At 38.3% G+C, this 24,278-nt stretch overlaps 1 protein-coding gene across 1 annotated transcript in view; it reads left to right on the top strand.

Annotated features, from left to right (window-relative positions):
* CUL5 (cullin 5) overlaps positions 1-24,278 on the top strand; it is a 112,845-nt gene that overhangs the window by 46,646 nt on the left and 41,921 nt on the right. The window contains 5 exon segments of the mRNA XM_011984761.1: positions 577-753; positions 3,444-3,585; positions 5,437-5,582; positions 5,665-5,745; positions 23,055-23,148. Coding sequence (XP_011840151.1) covers positions 577-753; positions 3,444-3,585; positions 5,437-5,582; positions 5,665-5,745; positions 23,055-23,148 — 640 coding nt within the window.

Here is a 24,278-nt window from a genome sequence, read left to right as displayed (position 1 = left end):
ATGTATTGTGGGTGTTTTTGGTTTCTTTTTTCATTTGTTTAGTTTTTTTTTTCTTTTTGAGACAGTATATTGTTCTGTCGCCCAGGCCAGAGTGCAGTGGCAAAATCACAGCTTGCTGTAGCCTCTGAAGCAATCCTCAACCTCCTAAGTAGCTGGGACCACAGGCACGCACCACCACACCCAGCTAATTTTTTGTTTTATTTGTGGAGATGAGGTCTTGCTGTGTTGCCCAGGTTGGTCTCAAATTCCTGAGCTCAAGCAGTCCTCCTGCCTCAGCCTCCCAAAGTGCTGGGACTACAGGTATGAGCCACCATGCCTGGCCCCTATATTGTTTATCCATATTTCAGGTAGTGGATATTTGGGTTGTTTCTACTTTTTATCTATTTTGAATAATGCCGCTATGAACATTCATATACAAGTTTTTTTTGTGAACATGTTTTAATTTCTTTTGGATATAAGAGCTTGTACAATAATTTAAAAATTATGTACAATTTGAATTTTGGCATGGATGTGTTTTGTTCTTAATTTTTCAAAGCAACTGCATTTATTTCAAATTGGTACGTCTCTTTTTTTCAGCGAGTACTGAGTCATCAAGATGATACGGCTTTGCTAAAAGCATATATTGTTGAATGGAGAAAGTTCTTTACACAATGTGATATTTTACCAAAACCTTTTTGTCAACTAGAGATTACTTTAATGGGTAAACAGGGCAGCAATAAAAAATCAAATGTGGAAGACAGTATTGTTCGAAAGGTAAGACTGTTTTTCTCATTGTTTTCCTAATATTCTTCAGAAAGAGGGTGATTTGGAAGCATTTGAAAGTAATTTAAACTTTTAAGTGGGTTTTTCTACTTCACATGTAAATTGCTTTTCAGCTCTTCTTAGATTTTATTGAATAATACTCTTATTTATGTCTTTAGCTTCAATCTTCTTTCATCTTTTTATGTGGTCTTAAGCTATAGATCTGTGTCTTCAACCATTATCTCCTTTACTTTTCCTTTTAACTTTCTCCTTTTCCTGGTATAATCTTCAGTATTTTATGTCTCTATTCTTTCTTTATACTCTTTTTTTTTTTTTTTTTTTTTCTTTTTTTTTTTTTTTTTTTTTAAAGGAACTGGAGCATCACTCTGTCGCCTAGGCTGGAGTGTGCAGTGGCACAATCTCTGCTCATTGCAGCCTCCACCTCCTGGGTTCAAGCAGTTCTCCTGCCTCAACCTCATGAGTAGCTGGGACTACAGGCATGTGCCACCACACCCGGCTATTTTTTGTATTTTTAGTAGAGACCTGGTTTCACCATGTTGGCCAGGCTGGTCTTGAACTCCTGCTTTCAGGTGATCCGCCTGTCTCGGCCTCCGAAACTGTTGGAATTACAGGCATGAGCCACCACACCCAGCCTATACCCTTACTAGAAATTAAATTACTTTTCTCCTCTCTCAAAAATCTCCTTTTATTAGGTTACCTTCTGATATCTTTATATTTAATTGTGGCTAAACTGCTATCTTTATAATTTCCCTTTTACTTAATTCTTCTATTATAAATTCAGTGTGTACTGTGCCTATTTTCTATTCAAAATTTGTGTCAAGTAACCAGTCATGATTTAATGGAAAGAACTCAGTGCTGAATATGAAGGGTCCTAGGTTTCCCTTTCAACTCTTCAAACTCTGTCCTCATTTTCCATGTATCTCTCCACTTGTAAGAATCAAATGGAACCATAGATTTGAAAAGTAAAAAATGCCATTTGAACTTTAGTCAATTTGCTGTTTGCTGTGATGGTTATAGTAACACACTCCGGCATTACAATAGTGTAACCTGGGCATTGTTGCACCATCCCAGCCTTAAAATTTGCTCTGATGTTGACAGGGATTCTGTAAATTTAGATACCCAGTGGTTCTTCAGTGTTAGAAATCACTGCAATGTGGGAAAGTAGTGCCGAGAAAAAAATAAAAGTGAAAAACACTTCTGGCTGCTATTTAATTTGTAGTCTCATAATCTTATCCTCTTTTTTTGGCCATTCTCTGTCGGTTGTGGGAAGTTTTGACATTCTCTATTGGTTGTGGGAAGCAACATCCACTTACTGATTAAGTGTATCAATTCTGGGACCACAGTTTTTGGATTCACATCTCAGTGTTGCCACTGATGAGATGCATAAATGTGGAAAGTTAGCTTTGCTATCTGTACCCCAGGTTTCACATATCTAAAGGGGGGATAATCATGGTACCTATATCAAGATTATGAGGATTAAATGAGTTATATGCGGACAATACATAGAGCAGTCCCAGGTGCAGAATGAGTGTTAGAAAACTGTTAACTCTTGTTGTTATTGTTGCTGTTATTAATGTATCTCCTACATCTGGCCAAGTTTCTTGGAGTACTGATATAATCACCAATGTTTAGATACCATTTTTATCATTTAATGGAACATCTAAACAGTAGATTTGCATACTCTTTTATAAGGTCCAGTATCAGATTTTCAGTCGGTCCTTTTTGCATTTTTTATGTGTCTTTACAAACATGTGCATATGTCTATTTCAAACCACCAGTATATCTGAAATTCAACCATGGAACTACAGGAGAATAAACATTTTCCATATATTATCATAGTTAATTTTTACAACCACTGAAATTTGCACTATTATTTTGACCATTTTACACATAAGAAAGCAGATAAATAAGTAACAGCTGGGATTGAATTCCAGTTATGTTGGATTCTGAAACATTTGTTCTTTATTTACTTTTGTTTTGTTTGAAATGGGGTCTTGCTGTGTTGCCCAGGCTAGAGTGGAATGGTGTGTTCTGGGCTTGCTGCAGCCTTGCCCTCTTGGACTTAAGTGATCCTCCCACCTCAGCCTCCCAAGTAGCTGGGAGTACAAGCTCATGCCAGCATGCCTAGCAAATTTTTGTATTTTTTATTGTCGTTGAGATGGGTCTTACTGTGTTGCCAAGGCTGCTCTCAAACTCCTGGCCTCAAGTGATCATCCCACGTTGGCCTCCCAAGGTTTTGGGATTAGACCACACTTAGTCGACCCTTGTTTACCATTATGCTAAATATACTGCTTCCCTGAAGTATTTGAGTGAATGCAACCTAAGTTATTTTGAGACAGGGTCTTACTCTGTCACCCAGGCTGGAGTGCAGTGGCATGGTCTCGGCTCATTGGGACTACAGGTGTGTACCACCACGAGTGGCTATTTTTTTTTTTTTTTTTTTTTTTTTTTTTGTATTTTTTTTATAGAGACAGGAGTTTGTCCTGTTGCCCAGGCTGGTCTCGAACTCATGGACTCCAGCAATCCACCTGCCTTGGCCTCCCAAATTGGTGGGACTACAGGCATGAGCCACTGCACCTGGCCCAGGCCTACGAATTTGATTTCCTTTTTTAGTGTTTGTACATGATACTTTGTATATTAATAATTGAAAATTATGTTACAATTTGTTCTTGTTTTCCTAGCTTATGCTTGATACATGGAATGAGTCAATCTTTTCAAATATAAAAAACAGACTCCAAGATAGTGCAATGAAGCTGGTACATGCTGAAAGATTGGGAGAAGCTTTCGATTCTCAGCTGGTTATTGGAGTAAGAGAATCGTATGGTATGTTCTGAACTTTTATGATCATAATTTCTGTTTCATGGAAATTGTAGAACAATTACGGAATAGCACAAAGTTGTGTTTATTAGCATACAAAGTTACATCTACTTTTTGTACTAGATTTTTTTTAAGAGTACACAAATGATATTAATTCTGCTTAAAAGTGTATAAAAATTCATATTAATGTGGTTAATATTTTCTTCATGCCATTAATTTCTTGGCAAGTCTTTTTAGTGAAGTAAATTAGATATATAAATTTGAATGTATAGCTTATAAAAGGTAACTAGTTCATTAAAAGGTTAGGTATTCATGTTTCAGAAAGCAGGTTACTTCCATGAAAGGTAATGAAAAGGAGAGCATGTAGGAGCACATTCCCTCTGACTTCTAATCTGTTTCCTGTTACTTAGAGTATGCCTCTTCCCCACGCTTCATCCTCCTCCTGGAGGCCTTTCTTCATTCCCAGACAAAGTTAAGTTCTGTCATTTAGTGCTTCACAGTACCTGTGCCTCCTTGGCATAGTACTTTTGTTTAATTGTGTTGTTAGCACTGTGTCTTTAGTGAACATAGAATGCATGGCACAAAATCACTCTAGATAAGTATTTATTGAGTTAATGAACCTATAGAGTTATTTTTGACTGTCTTTTCTTCATTGCGCCATAATCCTTTAGTTATCAAGCCTTTAGATTTTCATTAGCAGTGCTCCTGAAATTTATTTGTTTTTATTTGACTGCCACCAGACATTAAACTTTACATGCAGAGTTTTGAAACAGTCCTCTTATAATGATCTTATTGCTGTTGTTTAACCCATATGCTGTTCATAAATGTTTAAGCACTATTTTATTGGTATTTTTTCTACTTACCCCTTAAGTGCTACACCATGCTTTTTTTTTTTTTTTAAAGAGATGGGGTTTTGCTCTGTTGCCCAAGCTGGAGTACAGTGACGTGATCATGGCTCATTGAACCTCCACCTCTCAGGGCTCAAACAGTCCTCCTATCTCAGCCTCCTGAGTAGCTGGGACTGTAGGCATGTACCCCACACCTGGCTAATGTTTTTCTTTTTTTTTTTTTTCTTTTTTTGAGACAATCTCACTCTGTCACCCAGGTTGAAGTGCAGTGACATGCTCTCAGCTCACTGCAACCTCCACTTCCCGGGTCCAAGCAGTTTTCATACCTCAGCCTCCAGAATAGCTGAGATTACAGGTGTGTGCCATCATGCCCAGCTACTTTTTGTATTTTTAGTAGAGACGGGGTTTCACCATAGTGGCCAGGCTGGTCTTAAACTCCTGACCTCAAGTAGTCTGCCCATCATGGCCTCCCATAGTGCTGGGATTACAAGTGTGAGCCTTTGTGCACGGCCTTAATTTTTCTGTAGACTCATGATTTTACTATGTTGCCCAGGACATCTTCACAACCATTTGTAATTTACCATTCTACCTTACCTTCTATTAACCTTGCAATCCACTTAGACAACCTAGTCATATTTTCTTGTGCTTTTCTGCTTCTGAATATTTACTTACCTTACTAATCTCCATTTATGCAAATTCTAGTTGATTCTTTAAGATTCAGTTTAAATCCCATTGCTTCTGTGAATGTTTTCTTGATTATTCAGTTAGAAGTCAGTCTCTTACCTATTCAAAAATAAAATAGTCTCTATTTGTATTATTTATTTGTTACTTTACTGCTTTGTGCTGTCATCATCATCTTATGGAGAAGGATTTTGTCTTATATAATTATATGTTCTCTTGAGCATTATTACCTTGCACATAGTGAGTCCTCGATATTTATTTCATTTATTATACTCAAAATATTGATTTTAATCATAATTGGAGTAATACTTTATTTTCTGTTTTTCAGTTAACCTTTGTTCTAATCCTGAAGATAAGCTTCAAATTTATAGGGACAATTTTGAGAAGGCATACTTGGATTCAACAGAGAGATTTTATAGAACACAAGCACCCTCGTATTTACAACAAAATGGTGTACAGAATTATATGAAATATGTAAGTTAGAACTTAGCATATGTGATAATTTGAGCAATTCTCTTGATATTCTTAAAATGATTGCTATTTTGCTTCTGGACAGGCAGATGCTAAATTAAAAGAAGAAGAAAAACGAGCACTACGTTATTTAGAAACAAGACGAGAATGTAACTCTGTTGAAGCAGTAAGTAATGTTGTAATTGTACATTTTGTGGGATTATTTGAAATACAGAAGCATAGGAATGGCCAATAAACAACACAAATAACGTTATTTAACAGCCAACATTGTTAATTGATTTTAGTTCTTTTTGCCTTTGAACCATAGCACAGCTTCATAGAAGGTATCTTATTCAGAACACGTTATCCTTTGGAGCTGGTATGCAAGATCAAATCTATTTGCCATACCTGTTCTAGAGGTTATTTAATATAATTAACTTTTGGTAGGTTTTCTTTTATTATGTTTTATGGATATCTAAAGTTAACCATTTTTGTGATTTTCATGTTGCAAGTAATATATGCTCCCTTAGAGATACAATTGACTCTCTTTTTTTGTGCCAGTTATGTTCTCTGAAGTGGCTGCAAACACGAAATTAGTGAATAATGAATCATTTATTCCTAGGGGATATTTCTTCTCCTTTTGGGAAGATGTTTCAAACTTCATTTGTCATGAGGTAAAATATTAATTATTATTATTTTTAGAAACAAAGTCTTGCTCTGTTGCCCAGGCTGGAGTGCAGTGGTACAGTTATACCTCACTGTAACTCCTGGGCATAAGGGCCCCACCTGCCTCAGCCTCCTAAGTAGCTGGGACTACAGGCATACGTCACCATGCCTGACTAATATATATATATATGTATACACACACATATATATATGTGTGTGTGTGTGTATATATATACTTTATCTTTTTTTTTGAGACAAGGGCTCTCTCTGTCTCTGTTGCCCAGGCTGGAGTGCAGTGGTACAATCTTGGCTCACTGCAACCTCTGCCTTTCAGGGTCAAGCAGTCCTCCTGCCTCAGCCTCTCGAGTGCTGGGACTATGAGCGCGTGCCACCATGCCTAATTTTTTTATTTTTAGTAGAGATGGGGTTTCACCATGCTGCCCAGGCTGGTCTTGAACTCCTAAGCTCAGGTGATCCACCCGCCTTGGCCTCCCAGAGTGTTGGAATTACAGGCGTGAGCGACTGCGCCCGGCCACCTGGCTAATGTGTTTTTCTTTTTTTTTTTTTTTTTCATCGAGAGCAGGTCTTGCTATGTAGCCCAGGCTGGTTTTGAACTCCTGGCCTCAAGAAATCCTTCCTCCTCAGCCTCCCAAAATGCTGGGATTATGGGCATGAGCCACCATACCTGGCCTCAAAATATTAATAATTTGATGAAAGCATCAGCTTTTTATATTGTTTTATTTACTTTATGTTGTATGATAAAATGCATATTTTAAAAAACAAAAAACTGGTCAGTGATAGTACCATGGTAGGTGTTTTCTTTTACATGGAGGACTGACCTTAGGGTGCTTTAGTATAAGTAAAGTTAGAATCTAGTTGGGACAGTCTTGGAATTGTTGAAACACAACAATAGTATTTCCTCTGGTTCCTTTCAGTCTTTGGAGCCTAGGAACTTGATTTAGATTTGCATTCTCAGGAATAACATTCTAGCTTGCCCATAATCAAATATTTTTCAACTACGAATGGGATTCAAAATTTTTTTTTACTTTTGACTTTTCTTTGGCTTTGTCCATCTTAAGTGGTAGTTGTGTTTATTTTATTCTTTGTTCAGAAATCATGCTGAGCTGGATGTCTTTTCCCTTTGGTTCTTTTAGTTTTTGTTTTGCTTGTCCTTGATTTGCAGTATGCATCCTCTTTGAGCGGTTGAAATAGTTTTGATATTGGCAAAAGGAAGGATAATTTAGTGGTTATTTATAGAAGTTCTTTATAGATATGTAAATCCAGGCTTGGGCTACATTCAGAAGGCCAGGAAGGCTATTGACTTTTTTTTGAAAACAGGTGGGCCACAGAGTTGTCCCTTAGGAAGATTAATCTGGTGACAGGAAAGATGGAAGACTGGAATGGGGAAGAGCTGGGAATAAGAAGTAGAAAGCGTTTGCGGTAATTCAGGCAAGGTATTAGGCAGACCAAGTAGAGTTACAGTAGTGGGAATGGAAAAGACAAGGAGAGAGAGAAACTTCTTAGAGGTGGAACGTTGTTCACATGGATGGGGCTACATATCACAGATAATCAAGCCAATAATGTTTCTGAGGTTTCAGCCATGGAGAGCTGTGCTGCTACTGAGAGATTAGGTATAAAAATAAGTCTTAGTGAGGTAGAAAGGATGAGTTCATCTTGGAGGATTTGGGTATTTGTTGTAGATTGATGTACCTGTAGCACCTGGATGGGGATGTTAGAGTTTTATAAGGTGAAATTGTTCTGATCTCCTACTGCAATTTATATAAGTTGGTTATATCATAGCCACATTAAACTTATGAATTTTCAACTATAAAGGGCCAACTAAAAGAATGAGTCCAGAGTAGCTGGGACTACAGGTGCATGCCACTACGACTGGCTAATTTTTTATTTTTTGAGATTGCATCTCACTGTGTTGCTAAGGCTTCTTTTAAACTCCTGGACTCGAGCAGTTCTCCCACCTCAACCTCCCAGAGTGCTGGGATTACAGGCACGAGCCACGGCACTTGGCAGTAATGGTCAAAAGTTTGAAATGAAATAGGATATTTGCATAGTTTCAAAGTATCTTCCCCAAGATATTTACTAAAGGAGAAGCCTGAAGATGCCATCTTAATTAAGTGATCAAGGTGAGCATCACCAGTAGTAGGACATGCTGATATACCCCGTGATATGATGCACTAAGAAGAATACAATATTATTTCTGTTTTATTCTTGCCAAAAATGTATAATCTTACTGTAATAATGAGGAAAGATTAAACAATTCCAAATTGATAGATAGCCTACAAAATGGCTAATATTCTTTAAGGTGTCAAGACTGTAACAGACTGAAGGATAAAGGAACTGCCACAGATTGGATGAGAGTAGGAGAAATAACTAAATGCAACATGGGCTTGTGGATAGGATCCTGGAATAGAAGGACATTAGTGGAAAAACTGGTGAAATGAATAAGAGCTAGATTTAAATTGATAGTATTGCACCAATACTATTTTCCTGGTTTTGATAGTGGTACTATAGTTATGTAAGATGTTAATGTTGGGAGAAGTGAGGTGCTATTTTTCTGCTAACTTTTCTGTAATCATCAATCAAAGAAGTTGAAAAAGAATATTGGCTGGGCGCAGTGGCTCACGCCAGTAATCCCAGCACTCTGGGAGGCCGAGGCGGGCACATCACCTGGTCAGGAGTTCAAGACCAGCCTGATCAATATGGTGAAACCCTGTCTCTATTAAAAATATAAAAATTAGCCGGGCGTGGTGGCATGCACCTGTAATCCCAGCTACTCAGGAGGCTGAGGCAGGAGAATCTCTTGAACCTGGGAGGCAGAGGTTGCAGTGAGCCGAGATTGCGCCACCGTACTCCAGCCTAGGTGACAGAGCAAGACTCTGTCTCAAAAATAAAGAATATTATGAAGAGTGCCTTTTTTTTTTTTGAAACATAGCCTTGATGTGTCACCCAGGCTACAGTGCAGAGGCGTAATCTCTGCTCACTGCAACCTCTGCCTCCCGGGTTCATGTGATTCTCATGCCTTAGCCTCCTGAGTAGCTGGGACTACAGGTGCTCACCACCACGCCCGGCTAATTTTTTGTATTTTTAGTAGAGACAAGGTTTCATCATGTTAGCCAGAATGGTCTTGATCTCCTGACTTCGTGATCCACCCACCTCTGCCTCCCAAAGTGCTGGGATTACAGGTGTGAACCACCACACCCGGCCAAAAGTGATTTTTTTTTTTTTTTTTTTAATGAAGTAAGAGTAATGCTATAGAGTGTATTGGTGGTGGTAATGCTTCTGCTGCTGCTTTTACTTTATGGAATATGGTCAGAAAAGGTCTCTTTGAGGGAATGATATTGGAGTTAAGACCTGAGTGATAGGGAACTAGCCTTGTGAAGATCTGAGACAAAAGCATTTCAGGCCGAAGGAAGAGCAAGTGTAAAAGCTTTGAAGGGGGAAGGAGCTTAACATATTTTAGGAACAGAAAAAGATTAGTGTGGCTAGAGCATCACAGGTGAGGGATGGAGAGTGATGCAAGATAAGGATAGACAAGAAAGCAGAGTTCAGTGCAATCAGAAGCCAATCAAAGATTTTAAGCAGAGAGCTTATTCGATTTCCATATTACAAAATAGCATTTGGTCTGCAGTATGGTATTTAACAATCTAGATGAGAGGTATTGGTGGCAGTAGAGATGGATATATAAGAAGATGGATTCAAAGTATATTTGGGAGGTATATCTAATAGGTTGTTCCTGTTTTACAAATGAGGAAACAAATTCAGAAATGTACAGAAGGTTGCCTTCACACAGATAGGAAATTGTGAAGCTGGGTTTCAATTTAAGTCTAATCTAGATCCTGAGTTCTTAAAGATACTATTAAGCACTTTAGAATATATAAAGAAGAGACATACAGTTTGGTAAATTATTTGGGTATATGTATTGCACATATATGTATATAATTAGCACTCTTGGTTGCAAGGGACAAAACCCATCTCAAAAAAAACAGGTGGATCTATGGGTTCATGTAAAATTCCTCATGGACAATGCTAGGGTAAGACTAAAGGGAAGTAAATGTGGATTCAGAAACTCGTGACTCTGCGAGAACTTTCTAGGTATGTGATGTGATACCATAAATATGATATATTTGGAGAAATTTTTCTTCTGATCTGCTTTATTATCATTTAGAGTTGATAGGCATTTGCTTGAAGTGGAGACCATGAGAGCTGCCAGCTTATCCTTCCAGTTTGTGACCTAAGAGGTGATAAGTGTCTTCCTCCACTGGTTTTATTAAGACCCTTCTTTAATTGGTCCAGCTTGGATCAGGGGCCCAAACTTGGATCAACTGCTGTGTGTTTCTTTGCACATGTGTGTAAGCATGTTTAAGTGCCAAAATACATGTATTTGTAGTATGCATAATATAGTAGTACTCATCCAGAGGACAGCCGTTTCAGAAATTTTAACTATTTGCAATTCAGGGGAGAAATCTAGAAAGTAAATTAGGCTGTGCATGGGGGCTCACGCCTGTAATCCCAGCACTTTGGGAGGCTGAAGTGGGTGGATCACAAGGTCAGGAGTTTGAGACCAGTCTGGTCAACATGGTGAAACCCTGTCTTTACTAAAAAAAAAAAAAAACAACAAAAAATTAGTTGGGCCTGGTGGCATGTACCTGTAATCCCAGCTACTCAGGAGGGGCTGAAGCAGGAGAATTCTTTGAATCCAGGAGGCAGAGGTTACAGTGAGCCGAGATCATGCCACTGCACTCCAGCCTGGGTGACAGCAAGACTCAGTCTCAAAAAAAAAAAAAAAAAAAAAAAAAAAAAATTAGTCCAAGAGCTCTGAGCAGTTAAGTGTTGCATTAGATGTCTGAAGCCCTACTCTTACAGTTTTATTTTTACTTATAGGAGAGCCACTTAGACCCTACTTAGATCTGATTTTACATACAATTCTAATAAGCTTGATTATCACTGGGTGGGCCTATAGCAGATGAACAGGAATGTATTAGTAAAACAAGGTAATAGGCTTCCAAGCTGTGCTGCTGAACAGGCATGTTGACAGCAAAAAATAACACAACCATAAGAAAAGAGCAAGAGAAAAAAATTGAGCCAAAATGCCTTTTTTGTTTTAAGAGACAGAGCCTCGCTATGTTGCCCAGGCTGGAGTGCAGTGGCTATTCACAGGTTTGATCAGAGTGCACTGCATCCTCGAATTCCTGGCCTTCAGTAATCTTCCCACCTCAGCCTCCTGAGTTGCTGGGGCTGTAGGCGCATGCAGCCACACCCAGCTTTAAGCCAAAATGACTTAAAATTTGTGTTTGGTTTTTAGGTGATAGTCCTGCATACCTTAGTATTTCCTGGGGAAATTCAGGTAGTATTTACTACATACCCACAGTGTGTAAGGCAGTATGCTAGTTGGGGATAATAAGATAGACTTAGTCCCTATCCTCAGGATGACACTAGAATAAAATGGATTGTTTATACAATAGAGGAATAGAAAAGTGAATTGGTAGTGTAAGTCTTGATCACTTCAGAATGACCAGGGCACTGATAGGGAGGGGGAGTGTATTACAGTGGTTAGGGTCATACATGTTGGTATTAGATGAAAATTTGAATCCCACAGATGTTATTTTACCACCTGTCTGCATTTTGTCGACTTATTCATCCTTTGTAGTCTCTCTTTTCCTAACTATAAAATGGAATAGGCCGGGCGCGGTGGCTCATGCCTGCAATCTCAGCACTTAGGGAGGCCGAGATGGGTGGATCATGAGGTCAGGAGTTCGAGACCAGTCTGGCCAACATGGTGAAACCCTGTCTCTACTAAAAAAAAATACAAAAAAATTAGTTGGGCGTGGTGACATGCATCTATAATCTCAGCTACTCAGGAGGCTGAGGCAGGAGAATCGCTTGAACCCGGGAGGTGGAGGTTGCAGTGAGGAGAGATCACGCCATAGCACTCCAGCCTGGGCGACAGAGTGAGACTCCGTCTAAAAAAAAAAAAAAAAATTGAATAATACCCTTTTGTATTAGCAGAATTAAATGAAATATGATATATTAAGCATTTAAGCACTGTGCCTGGCATGATAGCTTTTACTGTTAGGCACTGGTTCAGAGAAAACTACTTACTAATTCTAAGACAAGTAAAAACTGTTTTACCATCTGTGCAAAACTGATTTAAAAAGCCGAGTAGATAACTAGGTCACAGGTTACAAATTATTAACATTAAAATAAGCACTTATTAACCTTCAGTATTTCGGTATGTCAGGCATAGTATCCTCTCCACAGAGGAGGTCAAAAATTAAAAAAAAATTAAGCTTGGTGTTCAAAAAGGCAAGGTGATCCAGACTTTTGTAGTGCCACTAATCATAATAGTACAGAAAGAATCTTAGTCAAACTAGAAAGGCCAGGAAATTAGTGATTGAATACATTACAGATATCCTTGTATGGTTAAGGGCCTGGTAATGATAGAGTAGAATCATAAAGTGGGGGAGCTCAAGATAATTTTTATTTCAACTCTTACTTCATAGCTGAGGCAAAGCAAACTATTTCTTATACAGAGCTATATAACTAATGAAAATCAGAAATGCTTTTTTTTTTAAATGAAATTTCAACGAGGTAGAAATAATTATGCAAATTGAATACCACTAAAAGAAGAATCTGGCTGGGCGCGGTGGCCCACGCCTGTAATCCCAGCATTTTGGGAGGCCGAGGCAGGTGGATCACCTGAGGTCAGGAGTTCGAGACCAGCCTGGCTAACATGGTGAAGCCCCATTTCTACTAAAAATACAAAAAATTAGCCGGGCGTGGTGGCGCGTGCCTGTATTCCCAGCTACTTGGGAGGCTGAGGCAGGAGAATCGCTTGAACCCGGGAGGCGGAGGTTGCAGTGAGATGGCGCCATTGCACTCCAGCTTGGGCAACAAGAGCGAAACTGTCTCAAAAAAAAAAAAAAAAGAAGAAGAAGAATCTACCACGTCTCGTAGCCTACCTGTCTCACCTTTCGTCTTCCAGACCTGTGAATTCATTCATTCAACAGGTACTTATTGGAGTGCCTGCTGTGTTTTATGGCAGGCATTATTTTTGAAGAGTTTATAGTCTTGCTATAGAGGAGGTTAAAACATCAAGCACATTGATAGTTAAAGTGTTTCACCTTGCAGACCTCTGGGGAGAGATTGCTATGGATTTAGAAGTTGTGCTCATCTCAGGCAAACATACAGGAGTTGATGGCATATGGCAAAAAGTTTTTTTCTTCACGGAATCTAGCAAAAGGAGACAGAAAGGGAATACAAGGTGAGAGAGATGGCTTATCACTATACTTTCCATTCAAGATGTATTTTCAAATAACAAGTTATATATTTAGGATCGACTATGTATATAGTAATTTGGTAAATGGGAAGAAATACAAAAGAGGAATAACATGATTTCTGTCCTCAAGAAACTGACTCTCTTGTTAGGACAAGACTCATTTGAAATAAGGAGAGAATTCTATCTAGCAATCTCCCTTCCTTTTGCCTAGGTAAAATAATTTTCTGAAGGATTTTTTAATATATAGAAATCTATACCATAATTGTTCTCTTTATTTTTAAAAAGAGCTTTGTAATGAAAGTTTTAAAATATTTACACAAGTAGAGAAAATACTATAATGAACCCTCCAGATTCAACAATTATCATTATTTTGTCATACTTGTTTTGTTGATCCTTCTTTTTCTTTTTTCCTTTCTTTTCCATTCCTCCCTATTTCCCTCCCCATTTTGCCTCCCTTCCTTCCTGCATTCCTACGTTTAAAAATAAATTTATGATGTTGCTCATTTTTACTCCACTTACATTGTATTAGTCCATTTTCACACTGCTGTAAAGATACTACCTGAGACTGGGTAATTTATAAAGGAAAGAGATTTAGTTGACTCACAGTTCCACACGGCCTGGGAGTCCTCAGGAAACTTAAATCATGGCGGAAGGCGAAGGGGAGGCAGAGCACATCTTACATGGCGGCAGGAGAGAGAGAGAGAGTGTGTGTGTGTGTGCAGGGGAAACTGCCACTTTTAAAACCATCAGATTTTGAGAATTCCCTCTCTATCACCAGAACAACATGAGGGAAAACCATGCTGATCCAGTCACTTCCCACCAGGTCCCTCTCTCAACATGTGGGGATTACAATTCGAGATGAAATTTGGGTGGGGATACAGAGCCAAAGCATATTACAATCTATATTGTAACATAACCTATATACACTGTAGTATTACTAACTGGTTCTCTAATGATGACCATTTCATTGTTTATAGTTTATTTCTTATAAATAGTGCTTTCTAGAATATCCTTAAATACCTCTATCTTTTTAACATCCTTGTGTACACATCTTTTCTCACACTTGGCTTCCTCTTGGAATCTAATCTCTTGGAAATTAGATAGCTGAAGTAAAAGTCCCTGAACCTTTTACAAATTGCTACACAATAAATACCAAACTGACTTTTAGGAATGTAGTCCCATCAACTGTGTGCTTGTTTATCCATATCATCACTGATCTGAGTTTTGTCTATTGATTTTTACCAATCTCCTGGTATCATAGATTTTACAATATTTTTTGTGTGCATTTAAAAATTAATGAATATTAAAAATTATAAATATTAAACATTAATTATATGTATAACTATAAATAATTATAAATAAAATTATAAATATTTTATAAATATAAAATAATTTTTTATTTTGTGCATACGTACGTGGTGTATGTAGTTGTATGTATTTATGGGTTACATGAGACATTTTGTTACAGGCATGCAACACATGATAATCACATCAGGGTAAATGGTATCCATCACCTCAAGCATTTATCCTTGTGTTATAGACAATCCAATTCTTTTCATTATTTTTAAATGTACAATTAAATTATTTTTTACTAGAGTCACCCTGTTATGTTATCAAATACTATGTTTTATTCATCCTGTTTTTTTTTTTTTTTTTTTTTTTTTTTTTTTTTGAGACAGAGTTTTGCTCTTGTTGCCCATCCAGGCTGGAATGCTGTGGTGTGATCTCGCCTCACCACAACCTCTGCCTCCCAGGTTCAAGTGATTCTCCTGCCTCAGCCTCCCGAGTAGCTGGGACTGCAGGCATGCACCACCACGCCTGGCTAATTTTGTATTTTTAGTAGAGATGGGGTTTCTCCGTGTTGGTCAGGCTGGTCTCGAACTCCTGACCTCAGGCGATCCACCTGGCTCAGCCTCCCAAGGTGCTGGGATTACAGGTGTGAGCTGCTGCGCCCGACTATTCATTCTGGGTTTTTTTTGTACCCATTAACCATCCCTATTTCCCCACCACCACCTCACTACCCTACCCAGCATCTGGTAACTATCCTTTACTCTCTATCTCCATGAGTTCAATTGTTTTAATTTTTAGCTCCCACAAATGAGTGAGATTGTGTGAAATTTGTCTTTCTGTGCCTGGTTTATTTCACCTAACACAGTGTTCTCCAGTTTCATCCGTGTTGTTGCAAATGACAGGATCTCATTCTTTTTTTATGGCTGAATAGTACTCCATTGTGTTTATTTACATTTTCATTCTCCATTCATTTGTTGATGGACAGTAAGGTTGCTTCCAGATCTTGATTATAAATAGTGCCGCAATAAACGTGGGAGTGCCCATATCTCTTCCATATGCTCATTTCCTTTTTTTTTGGTATATAGCCAGCAGTGGGATTGCTGGATCATAAGGTAGCTCTGTATTAGTTTTTTGAGGAACCTCCAAACTGCTCCATAGTGCTTGTACTAATTTACATTCCCACCATCATTATACGAGGGTTCCCTTTTTTCCACATCCTCACCAATATTTGTTATTGCCTATGTTATAGATAAAAGCTACTTTAACTGGGATGAGATGAGATCTCATCGTAGGTAATATCATCTGCAAACAAGGGTAGTTTGACATCTTCCTTTCCTGTTTGGATGCTCTTTCTTTCTCTTGTCTGATTCCTCTAGCTACAACTTCCAGTATTATTTTGAATAAAATTGGTGATAGTGGGCATCCTTGTCATGTTTCAGATCTTAGAGGAAAGGTTTTTAGTTTTTCTCCATTCAGTATGATACTACCTATGGGTCTCTCATATGTGGCTTTTATTATGCTGAGGTATGTTCATTCTATACCCAGTGTTTTGAGGGTTTGTATCGTGCAGGAATGTTGAATTTTATCAGATGCTTTTTCAGCATCAATTGAAATGAACATATGGTTTTTGTCTGCCATTCTGTTGATATGATGTATCACATTGATCAATTTGTGTATGTTGAATCATCCTTGCATCCAGGGATAAAAAAATGAATGATTTTTTTAATGTGTTACTAAATTTGGTTCGCTAGGCTGGGCTCAGTGGCTCATGCCTGTAATCCCAGCACATTGGGAGGCCAAGGAAGGTGGATCACTTGAGGTCAGAAGTTCGAGACCAGCCTGGCCAACATGGTGAAACCCTATCTCTACTAAAAAAATACAAAAATTAGCAGGCAAGGTGTCAGGTGCCTGTAATCCCAGCCACTCGGAGGCTAAGGCAGGAGAGTCACTTGAACTTGGGAGGTGGAGCTTGCAGTGAGCCAAGATAATGCCACTGCACTCTAGCCTGGGCAACAGAGTGATACTCTGTCTCAAAACAAAACCAAAAACAAAAATTTGGTTTGCTAGTATTTTGTTGAGGACTTTTGCATCAATATTCATCAGTGATATTGGCCTGTAGTTTTCTTTTTTAAATGTGTCTTTGTCTGCTTTTGGTATCAGGGCAATACTGGCCTCATAGAATGAGTTTGGAAGTATTCCCTCCTCTATTTTCAGAACAGTTTGAGTAGAATTGATATTAGTTCTACTTTAAATATTTGCTAGGATTCAGCAGTGAAGCCATCAAGTGCCAGGCTTTTTTTTGTTGGGAGAAATTTTATTATGGCTTCTATCTCATTATTATTGATCTATTCAAGTTTTGAATTTCTTCATGGTTCAGTCTTGGTAGGTTGGGTATGTCTAGGAATTCACTCATTTCTTCTACATCTTCCAATTTATTGTTATACCGTTCCTCATAGTAGACACTAGTGATCCCTTGAATTTCTGTAGTATCAGTTGTAATGTCTCCTTTTTCATCTCTGATTTTATTTATTTGGATCTTCTCTCTTTCTTAGTGAGTCTGGCTAAAGATTTGTTGATTTTTGTTTATCTTTTCAAGAAACCAACTTTTTGTTTTGTTGATCTTTTATATTCTTTATTTTAATTTCATTTATTTATTGTCTGGTCTTCATTATTTCTCCTGCTACTTTTGGGTTTGGTTTCCTCTTACTGTTTTAGTTCTTTAAGATTAATCATTAGATTGTTTACCTAAAGTTTTTCTCCTTTTTTGATGTAAGTGCTTATAGCTGTCAACTTCGCTGTTAGTACTGCTCTTCAGTCAGCTTGTGATGGATGCTGCCTGGCCTGGGACTAACCCTTCAGGGCAGTGGCTCCTCCCTGGTCCAGGGCAGGTCCAGAAATGCCATCCAAGAGCCAAGACCTGGAATCAGGAAGCCCGAGAGCCCACCTGGTGCTCTACACTCCTGTGGCTGAGCTGTTACCTAAGATGCAAGACAAAGTCCCCTTTATTTTTCCCTCTGCTTTTCTCAAGCAAAAGGAGTGTGTCACCATAGCCGTCACAACTGGGAATGTGCTAGGTCTCACCTGAAGCCAGCATGTCTCAGAGGTTCACCCAAGGCCCATGGCATACTACCTGGTTGTTGCTGCTGGTTTTTTAGGTCCCAAGGGCTCCTTAATCAGCGGTGATAGATCCTACCAGGATTAGATTGTCCCCTTCAAGCCAGCAGGTTCCCCCTTCTGTTCCAGGGTGTGTCTAGAAATGTTGTCTGGGAGCTAGGACCTGGAATGATTCTGACCAGTACCCTATCCTACTATGGCTGAGCTGGTATCCAAGATGTAAGACAAAAGTCTCTTTACTCTTCCCTCTCCTCTCCTCAAGCAGAAGGAAGGGGGCTCTTTTGAAGTTGCAAGCTGTGCTGCCTGGGGTTGGGGGAGGGGTGGTACAAGCACTCTCTTAGCTGTGCTGGCTGGTGTCTCAGTAAGTTGTATGCATCTGAGCCCATCTCAGCCCTAGGGTTTGCCTAGAAGGTACAGTCCTTGTGGCCTAGACTGCTTTTTAAGTTTATTTGGAGCCCCAGAGCCCTTTAGCCTACACTGTGAGGCTTGCCAGAACTCAGGTCCTCACTGCTGGAATGGGCGATTCCCCTCTGTCTAGGGCTGGTCTAAATGCTCCCTCCATGGGCATGTGTCAGCTGAGTTCAGCCTGCTTTTGCTTTCTGCTGTGAAAGGGTGGCAGTGAGTTCAATGCAATATCTCACAGTTGCTGCTGTCTCCCTCTCCCAAGCACACAGATTCTCGGTGCCATACGGATGCTGCTGGGGGATGAGGGAGGAGTAGCATTGGTGATTCAAGACTATCTTTCCTACCCTCTTCAGTGCCTCTTTCAGTGGTATGAAGTTAAAACCACATGCTGTGAGTGCTCACCTGATTTTTGGTTCTTATGAAGGTGTTTTTGTGTGTGTAGAGAGTTGTTAAATTTGGTGTTCCTGCAGGAGGAATGATCGGTGGAGGCTTCTATTTGGCCATCTTGCTCCACTCCTCTTACGTTTTACTATTTTTTTTTTTTAGAAACAGGGTCTCACTATGTTGCCCATATTTATTCTTATTACTGACCATTTGTATTTATTCTTTTGTGAATTCAGGATAATCTTTCGTAAACATCACTTTCATTGTTTTACTTTTCTATTCAAAAACTGGAGTACTGGTCGGGCATGGTGGCTCACTCCTGTAATCCCAGCACTTTGGGAGGCTGAGGCAGGCTGATGACATGGTCAGGAGATCGAGACTATCCTGGCTAACACGATGAAACCCCGTCTCTACTAAAAATACAAAAACAGGTGTAACCGGGTATGGTGACAGGCGCCTCTTGTCCCAGCTTCTCCGGAGGCTGAGATGGGAGAGTGGCGTGAACCTGGGAGACGGAGCTTGCAATGAACCAAGATCATGCCACTGCACTCCAGCCTGGGTGGCAGAGTGAGACTCCTTCTCAAAAACAAAAAAAAACCCCAGAGTATCATTATTTCATACCGCTGATTTTTAAGACCCTTCATAATTTGACCCTAACCTATTTTTCTAACTTAATATGGTTCAGCAAGAGTCACTCTACTCCAGTAAGAAATATTTTCTTATTCATATAACTCATTCTGTTACTTTTTTTTCTTGAATTCATTTTAGCAGTGTTTTCTTCTGCCTACTCAAAATCTTATAAGGATTCTTTTAACTCATCTTGTAATAAAATTGTAATAAAGTAGCTCAGATCATCTAGCCTTCATCAGTTTCTTCCTATTTGAATTCCCACGGTAACTATTGTTTCTACCACTAGGTTTAGTAGCAAATTACAGACTGCCTTGTATTTTTTATCAAGTACCAGCTGTGTGCCAGGACACAGCACAATCTGTATAGCTGTGGACAGAGCATAGTCTTTGTCCTTAAGTTTATAGTATAGTAATGATGCGTTTTCCAGTTATTTGCTTATTAGTGAAGTTGATTTTCTTTTCATACACGTCTGTACATATAAACTACACACACGTTTTTAGGTATATAGTTTATGGGTTCCCAACTGGATTGTAAGATCATAGAGGGCATGAACCATGTTTTATACTTCTCTATTCCTTAAAACACATAACTCAGTTCTGAGCATGTAGCCATTACTAAGTATGTACATGCTCTACTTCTGTAGTAAGAAAAGTTGGAAGCTAGGGAGATACATACCTGGCCTTAAATGATAACTCAAGACCTTATGAGCCAACTGTGCAACGTTTGCAAGTTATGTAGCTACTCTCAGTCTGTGTCCTCATAAAGTAAGTATCTGCCTCATGAGGTTGCCGTGTGGGTTAAATAAGATCTATATGTAAAGCATTTAGCATAATGCCTGGTATAAAGTAAGTGCTCATTAAAAGATACCTGGTATAATAATTTGTTTAACCTCTCAAGCTAGAAACGGATTCAACAACCTTTGATTTCCCTAATCCCTTTCATTTAAGCATTTACCAAATTTTTCTCAGTTTAATTATGTTGTCAATTTAGCTTCTCCTTTTAATCCTAGTTGTAACTCACAATAAGAAATACATTTTATATTGTGGCTTAGAATATACTGTTTATTTGTACATATCTGAAACAAAAGTCTTATGAAATAATATTCATTGTTACAATGTGTGATACACTGATATTTTTTGTTCTATCCTGTGTACTTTTTTTTAAAAAAAAACCTGGTCACAGTCATTAAAACTGATTTCACAACGTATAGTCTGAAACACACTGGGGATTTTTAGAATCTGCAAAATTTCAACTACTGCTGAACAGAATAATGTTCAAGTGAAAGTTTTCAATGAAATAGAAAACGCAGAGCTTAGAGTTTACTAAGATTCCACTTTGTCTTTGTTCTTTGTTAGTTATATAGTTAGATTTACCTGTGCTCAATCTGGTTTCACTGCTGAAGGTGGAAGTGTTTAGTTGGGCCTATTCCAGCAATGTTATAGAATATGATACTCAGCAGTTGGGGCAGAGATTTCCACCTTGCAAGGCAAGAGTTTCTTTACCACTTTATATGTGTTTTTTTTTTTTTTTTTTTTGACACGGAGTTTCGCTCTTGTTGCCCAGGCTGGAGTGCAGTGGCACGATCTCAGCTCACTGTAGTCTCCACCTCCCAGGTTCAAGCAGTTCTCCTGCCTCAGCCTCCCGAGTAGCTGGGATTACAGGCGCCCACCATGCCTGGCTAATTTTTAGTAGAGATGGGGTTTCTCCATATTGGTCAGGCTGGTCTTGAACTCCTGACCTCAGGTGATCTGCCCGGCTTGGCCTCCCAAAGTGCTGGGATTATAGGCCGAGAGCCACCACTCCCAACCATGTGTTGTTACTTTCTTAGTACAGAAATATACATGGATATGTGCATTTAAAAGTCATCAACATCATTCTTGTAGAGGAGCCTGAAAAAAACCTTTTTTATTTTATTTTATTTTATTATTATTATTTTTTGTGACAGTCTTGCTCTGTCGCCCAGACTACACTGCAGTGACACGATCAAGGCTCACTGCAGCCTTGACCTCCCAGGCTTAAGTGATCCTCCCTCCTCAGCCCCCCAACTCCCAGGGACCACAGAAAATTCTGTATTTGGAAAATTTTAAGCATTTTTACAATGTAGGAAGAACAGTGTAATGAATCCCCATTACCTAAATTCAACTTCAGTAGCTATCAACATTGTGTCAATTCCAAAGGAATTTTTAATAAAAAATTTTTAAGAGACACATAATTCCCTCCCGTAATTTAGAGATAGATGATCTCTGTTTTTCAGAAGAGATATAGCATCCTTATTGTACTTAGCTTTAGTCCTCACAACCTATTGATTTCATCTGATCCCCAAAAGAGAAGTAAATAATTACATGACATGAGGGAGCAGGGATGAACATGATTTCTTCTGCCTCATTTAGATTTTCCTGATGGCCTCCTAGAGCACTAGACCCTGGCTGTCTTACCTGAAATAGTTCAGCAGGCTCATTACCATATCCCAACCACCCACTCCTTACCACCTGCCTTGCTACCATTACACTGATCTTTAATAAGGACTTGAGGAGACGAGAATCTCATTGTGTTTATCCTCTGTTTAAAACTTCCTTGGGGCCAGGCCTGATGGTTCACACCTGTAATCCCACACTTTGGGAGGCTGACAGGGGGATCATTTGAGACCAGGAGTTTGTGACCAGCCTGGGGAACATAGCAATAGATCATCTCTACAAAAAAGTTTAAAAAGTTAACCAGACATGGTAGTATATCCCTGTAGTCCTAGCTACTCGAGAGGCTGAGGTAGGAGGATCACTTGAGCCCAGGAGTTCAAGGCTGTAGTGAGGTATGATAGTAGCTATGTAGTAATGCCACTGTATTCCAGCTTGGGCAGCAGAGCAAGATCCTTTCTCTTAAACAAAAAAACCTTCCTTTGTTCTTCCTTCCCTACCTATGAAATAAAACCCCAAATCATAGGTTTTCATTCATAATCTGGTTGCAGCCTATCTTTCTAGCCTTCTCTTCCACTGTCTATCTCTTCTCTACTATTTTAAGCTTCCTGGTATTCCTAGAATATGTAACCCATTTTAGGGCTTGTACTTATTTTACAGGATCCCATTTAGATATCAACTTGTGGATGAGGCCGTTTTAACTACCCTAGAAAAAAGTAGTTTCTAAGTTTGTTTTTATTTTATGTGTGTTTGTGTATGTGTATGATGCCACTTAACTGAGTTATACTTAGTTAGCAGTGTAGGTTTACTGCCCTCCTCACTCTCAGTTAGACAGTGATCTCTTTGAGAGGAGGAATTGTATCTTATTCTTGTCTCCTAAATACTTCTTTGGTGCCTGCATGTAGTAGGCATCCAATAATGGTTTGTTGAATGAATGTATTCACACTTCTAGAATTTTATAACCTAATTCTAAAACAAGTTCTCTCCAGACAGGAAGAGTTAATCAAAGTTTGGTTTTGTATATTTTTATTTTGTATATTTTTCTCTCCTCTCCTTGAGGACTTTTGTTAAAATGTCTAAAGACAGTCTAGTTCTGTAGTTTTTTTCTTTAGGGGAAAATATACTTTGGTAAACTAGTGTAGCATATCCATCTTCAATAATCCTATAGTAAAGGTAAGTGAAATCTACTTTCAGTATAATTGTTTTTTTCTATTGGACAATATTGTTTTATTTTGTGAATTGGAATAGATTTGTGCTATACAGCCTATATAGTAGCCTTGACTAATTTTTGATATATTTCAGCTCATGGAATGCTGTGTAAATGCCCTGGTGACATCATTTAAAGAGACTATCTTAGCTGAGTGCCAAGGCATGATCAAGAGAAATGAAACTGAAAGTAGGTAAAACATCACATAAAGTTATCATAATCTTCTAAGAGGGTATCTTTGAAACAAATCACTTAGTAAGTTGCTCTTAGATAATTCTTTTCCACGTAGGTATATGTGGAACTGTTAGAGTGAACTATACTTAAGGAAATAGATTAAAATATTTAACACAGAGGCAACTGCTAAAGAGTATATAAACTTAAATTTTAAACATTTTCCCTCTTAGCTATCGACATCTGTGTATGTGTGTGGTGAATTTCTACTTTTTTCTGAAAAACAAGACACTGCTTTTAAAGGCCAATTTAAACTGGAAACATATGTTATAGATTAGAACCAGGTATTTGACTTTTGTGTGGAACCTTGTGATGAATCTTTTTAGAAAGTAATAAAACACTCCATGGTAATAGTCTTCATCTCTATCCCCAAAAATACTTTTACGATTTCTAAAGGATTTTTTTATTGCTTCAATGTTTTCTTAAAAAGATGTGTTTTGAGAGGTAGCAAGTATATAACAAACTAAAAAAAACAAAAATTGCACATATACCTACTACCGCAGTAAAACTGCTTTTAACGTTTTTTTACTTTTGTTTTTTAAATAACTTCTGCTAAGTTTCCAGATTTTGTTGTATTTAACTGCAAGGTCATCCTATTTAATCTCTAGTTACATTTAAAGTACGTATTTCAATTCACTTAAGTTCATACACTTTTTAGGAGTAATTCAGTAGTAAAAAGCAAGCTGCTTTATTGGCATAAACAAAATACTTGTATTCTTTGTGCCAGTCTAGTTAGAGTTATGTCTGATTTATGTTGCACTTTTTTCGAAAGGTTTTTTTTTAGTGATAATCAGTACCGTGAGTTAGGGTTTTTGTGAAGGTCCATAAAATGGCATAACATGAAAAAGTGCTTTGTAAATTGAAAAATTCTTTATGGATACAGTTTTATATTCTAATCTCTAATACAGTTGCTTTCATAATTATTACTCATGTTATTTTTTACCTTTTGATGATGTGGCTGTATATTTAATATTACATCTACCTTATGAAATATACTAATCTTGTGTGTAAATAAATATTCCTTTGCATTGAAAATCGAATGACTCACCTTTTCTTTTTCTTTTTTTTTTCTGGAGACGGAGTCTCGC

The sequence above is a fragment of the Mandrillus leucophaeus genome, unplaced genomic scaffold (genome assembly GCF_000951045.1).
Source record: "Mandrillus leucophaeus isolate KB7577 unplaced genomic scaffold, Mleu.le_1.0 Scaffold273, whole genome shotgun sequence".
NCBI classification, from domain to species: Eukaryota; Metazoa; Chordata; class Mammalia; order Primates; family Cercopithecidae; genus Mandrillus; species Mandrillus leucophaeus.
The sequence above is the reverse complement of the archived record's forward strand: the minus strand, read 5'-3'. Positions and strand labels throughout refer to the sequence as shown.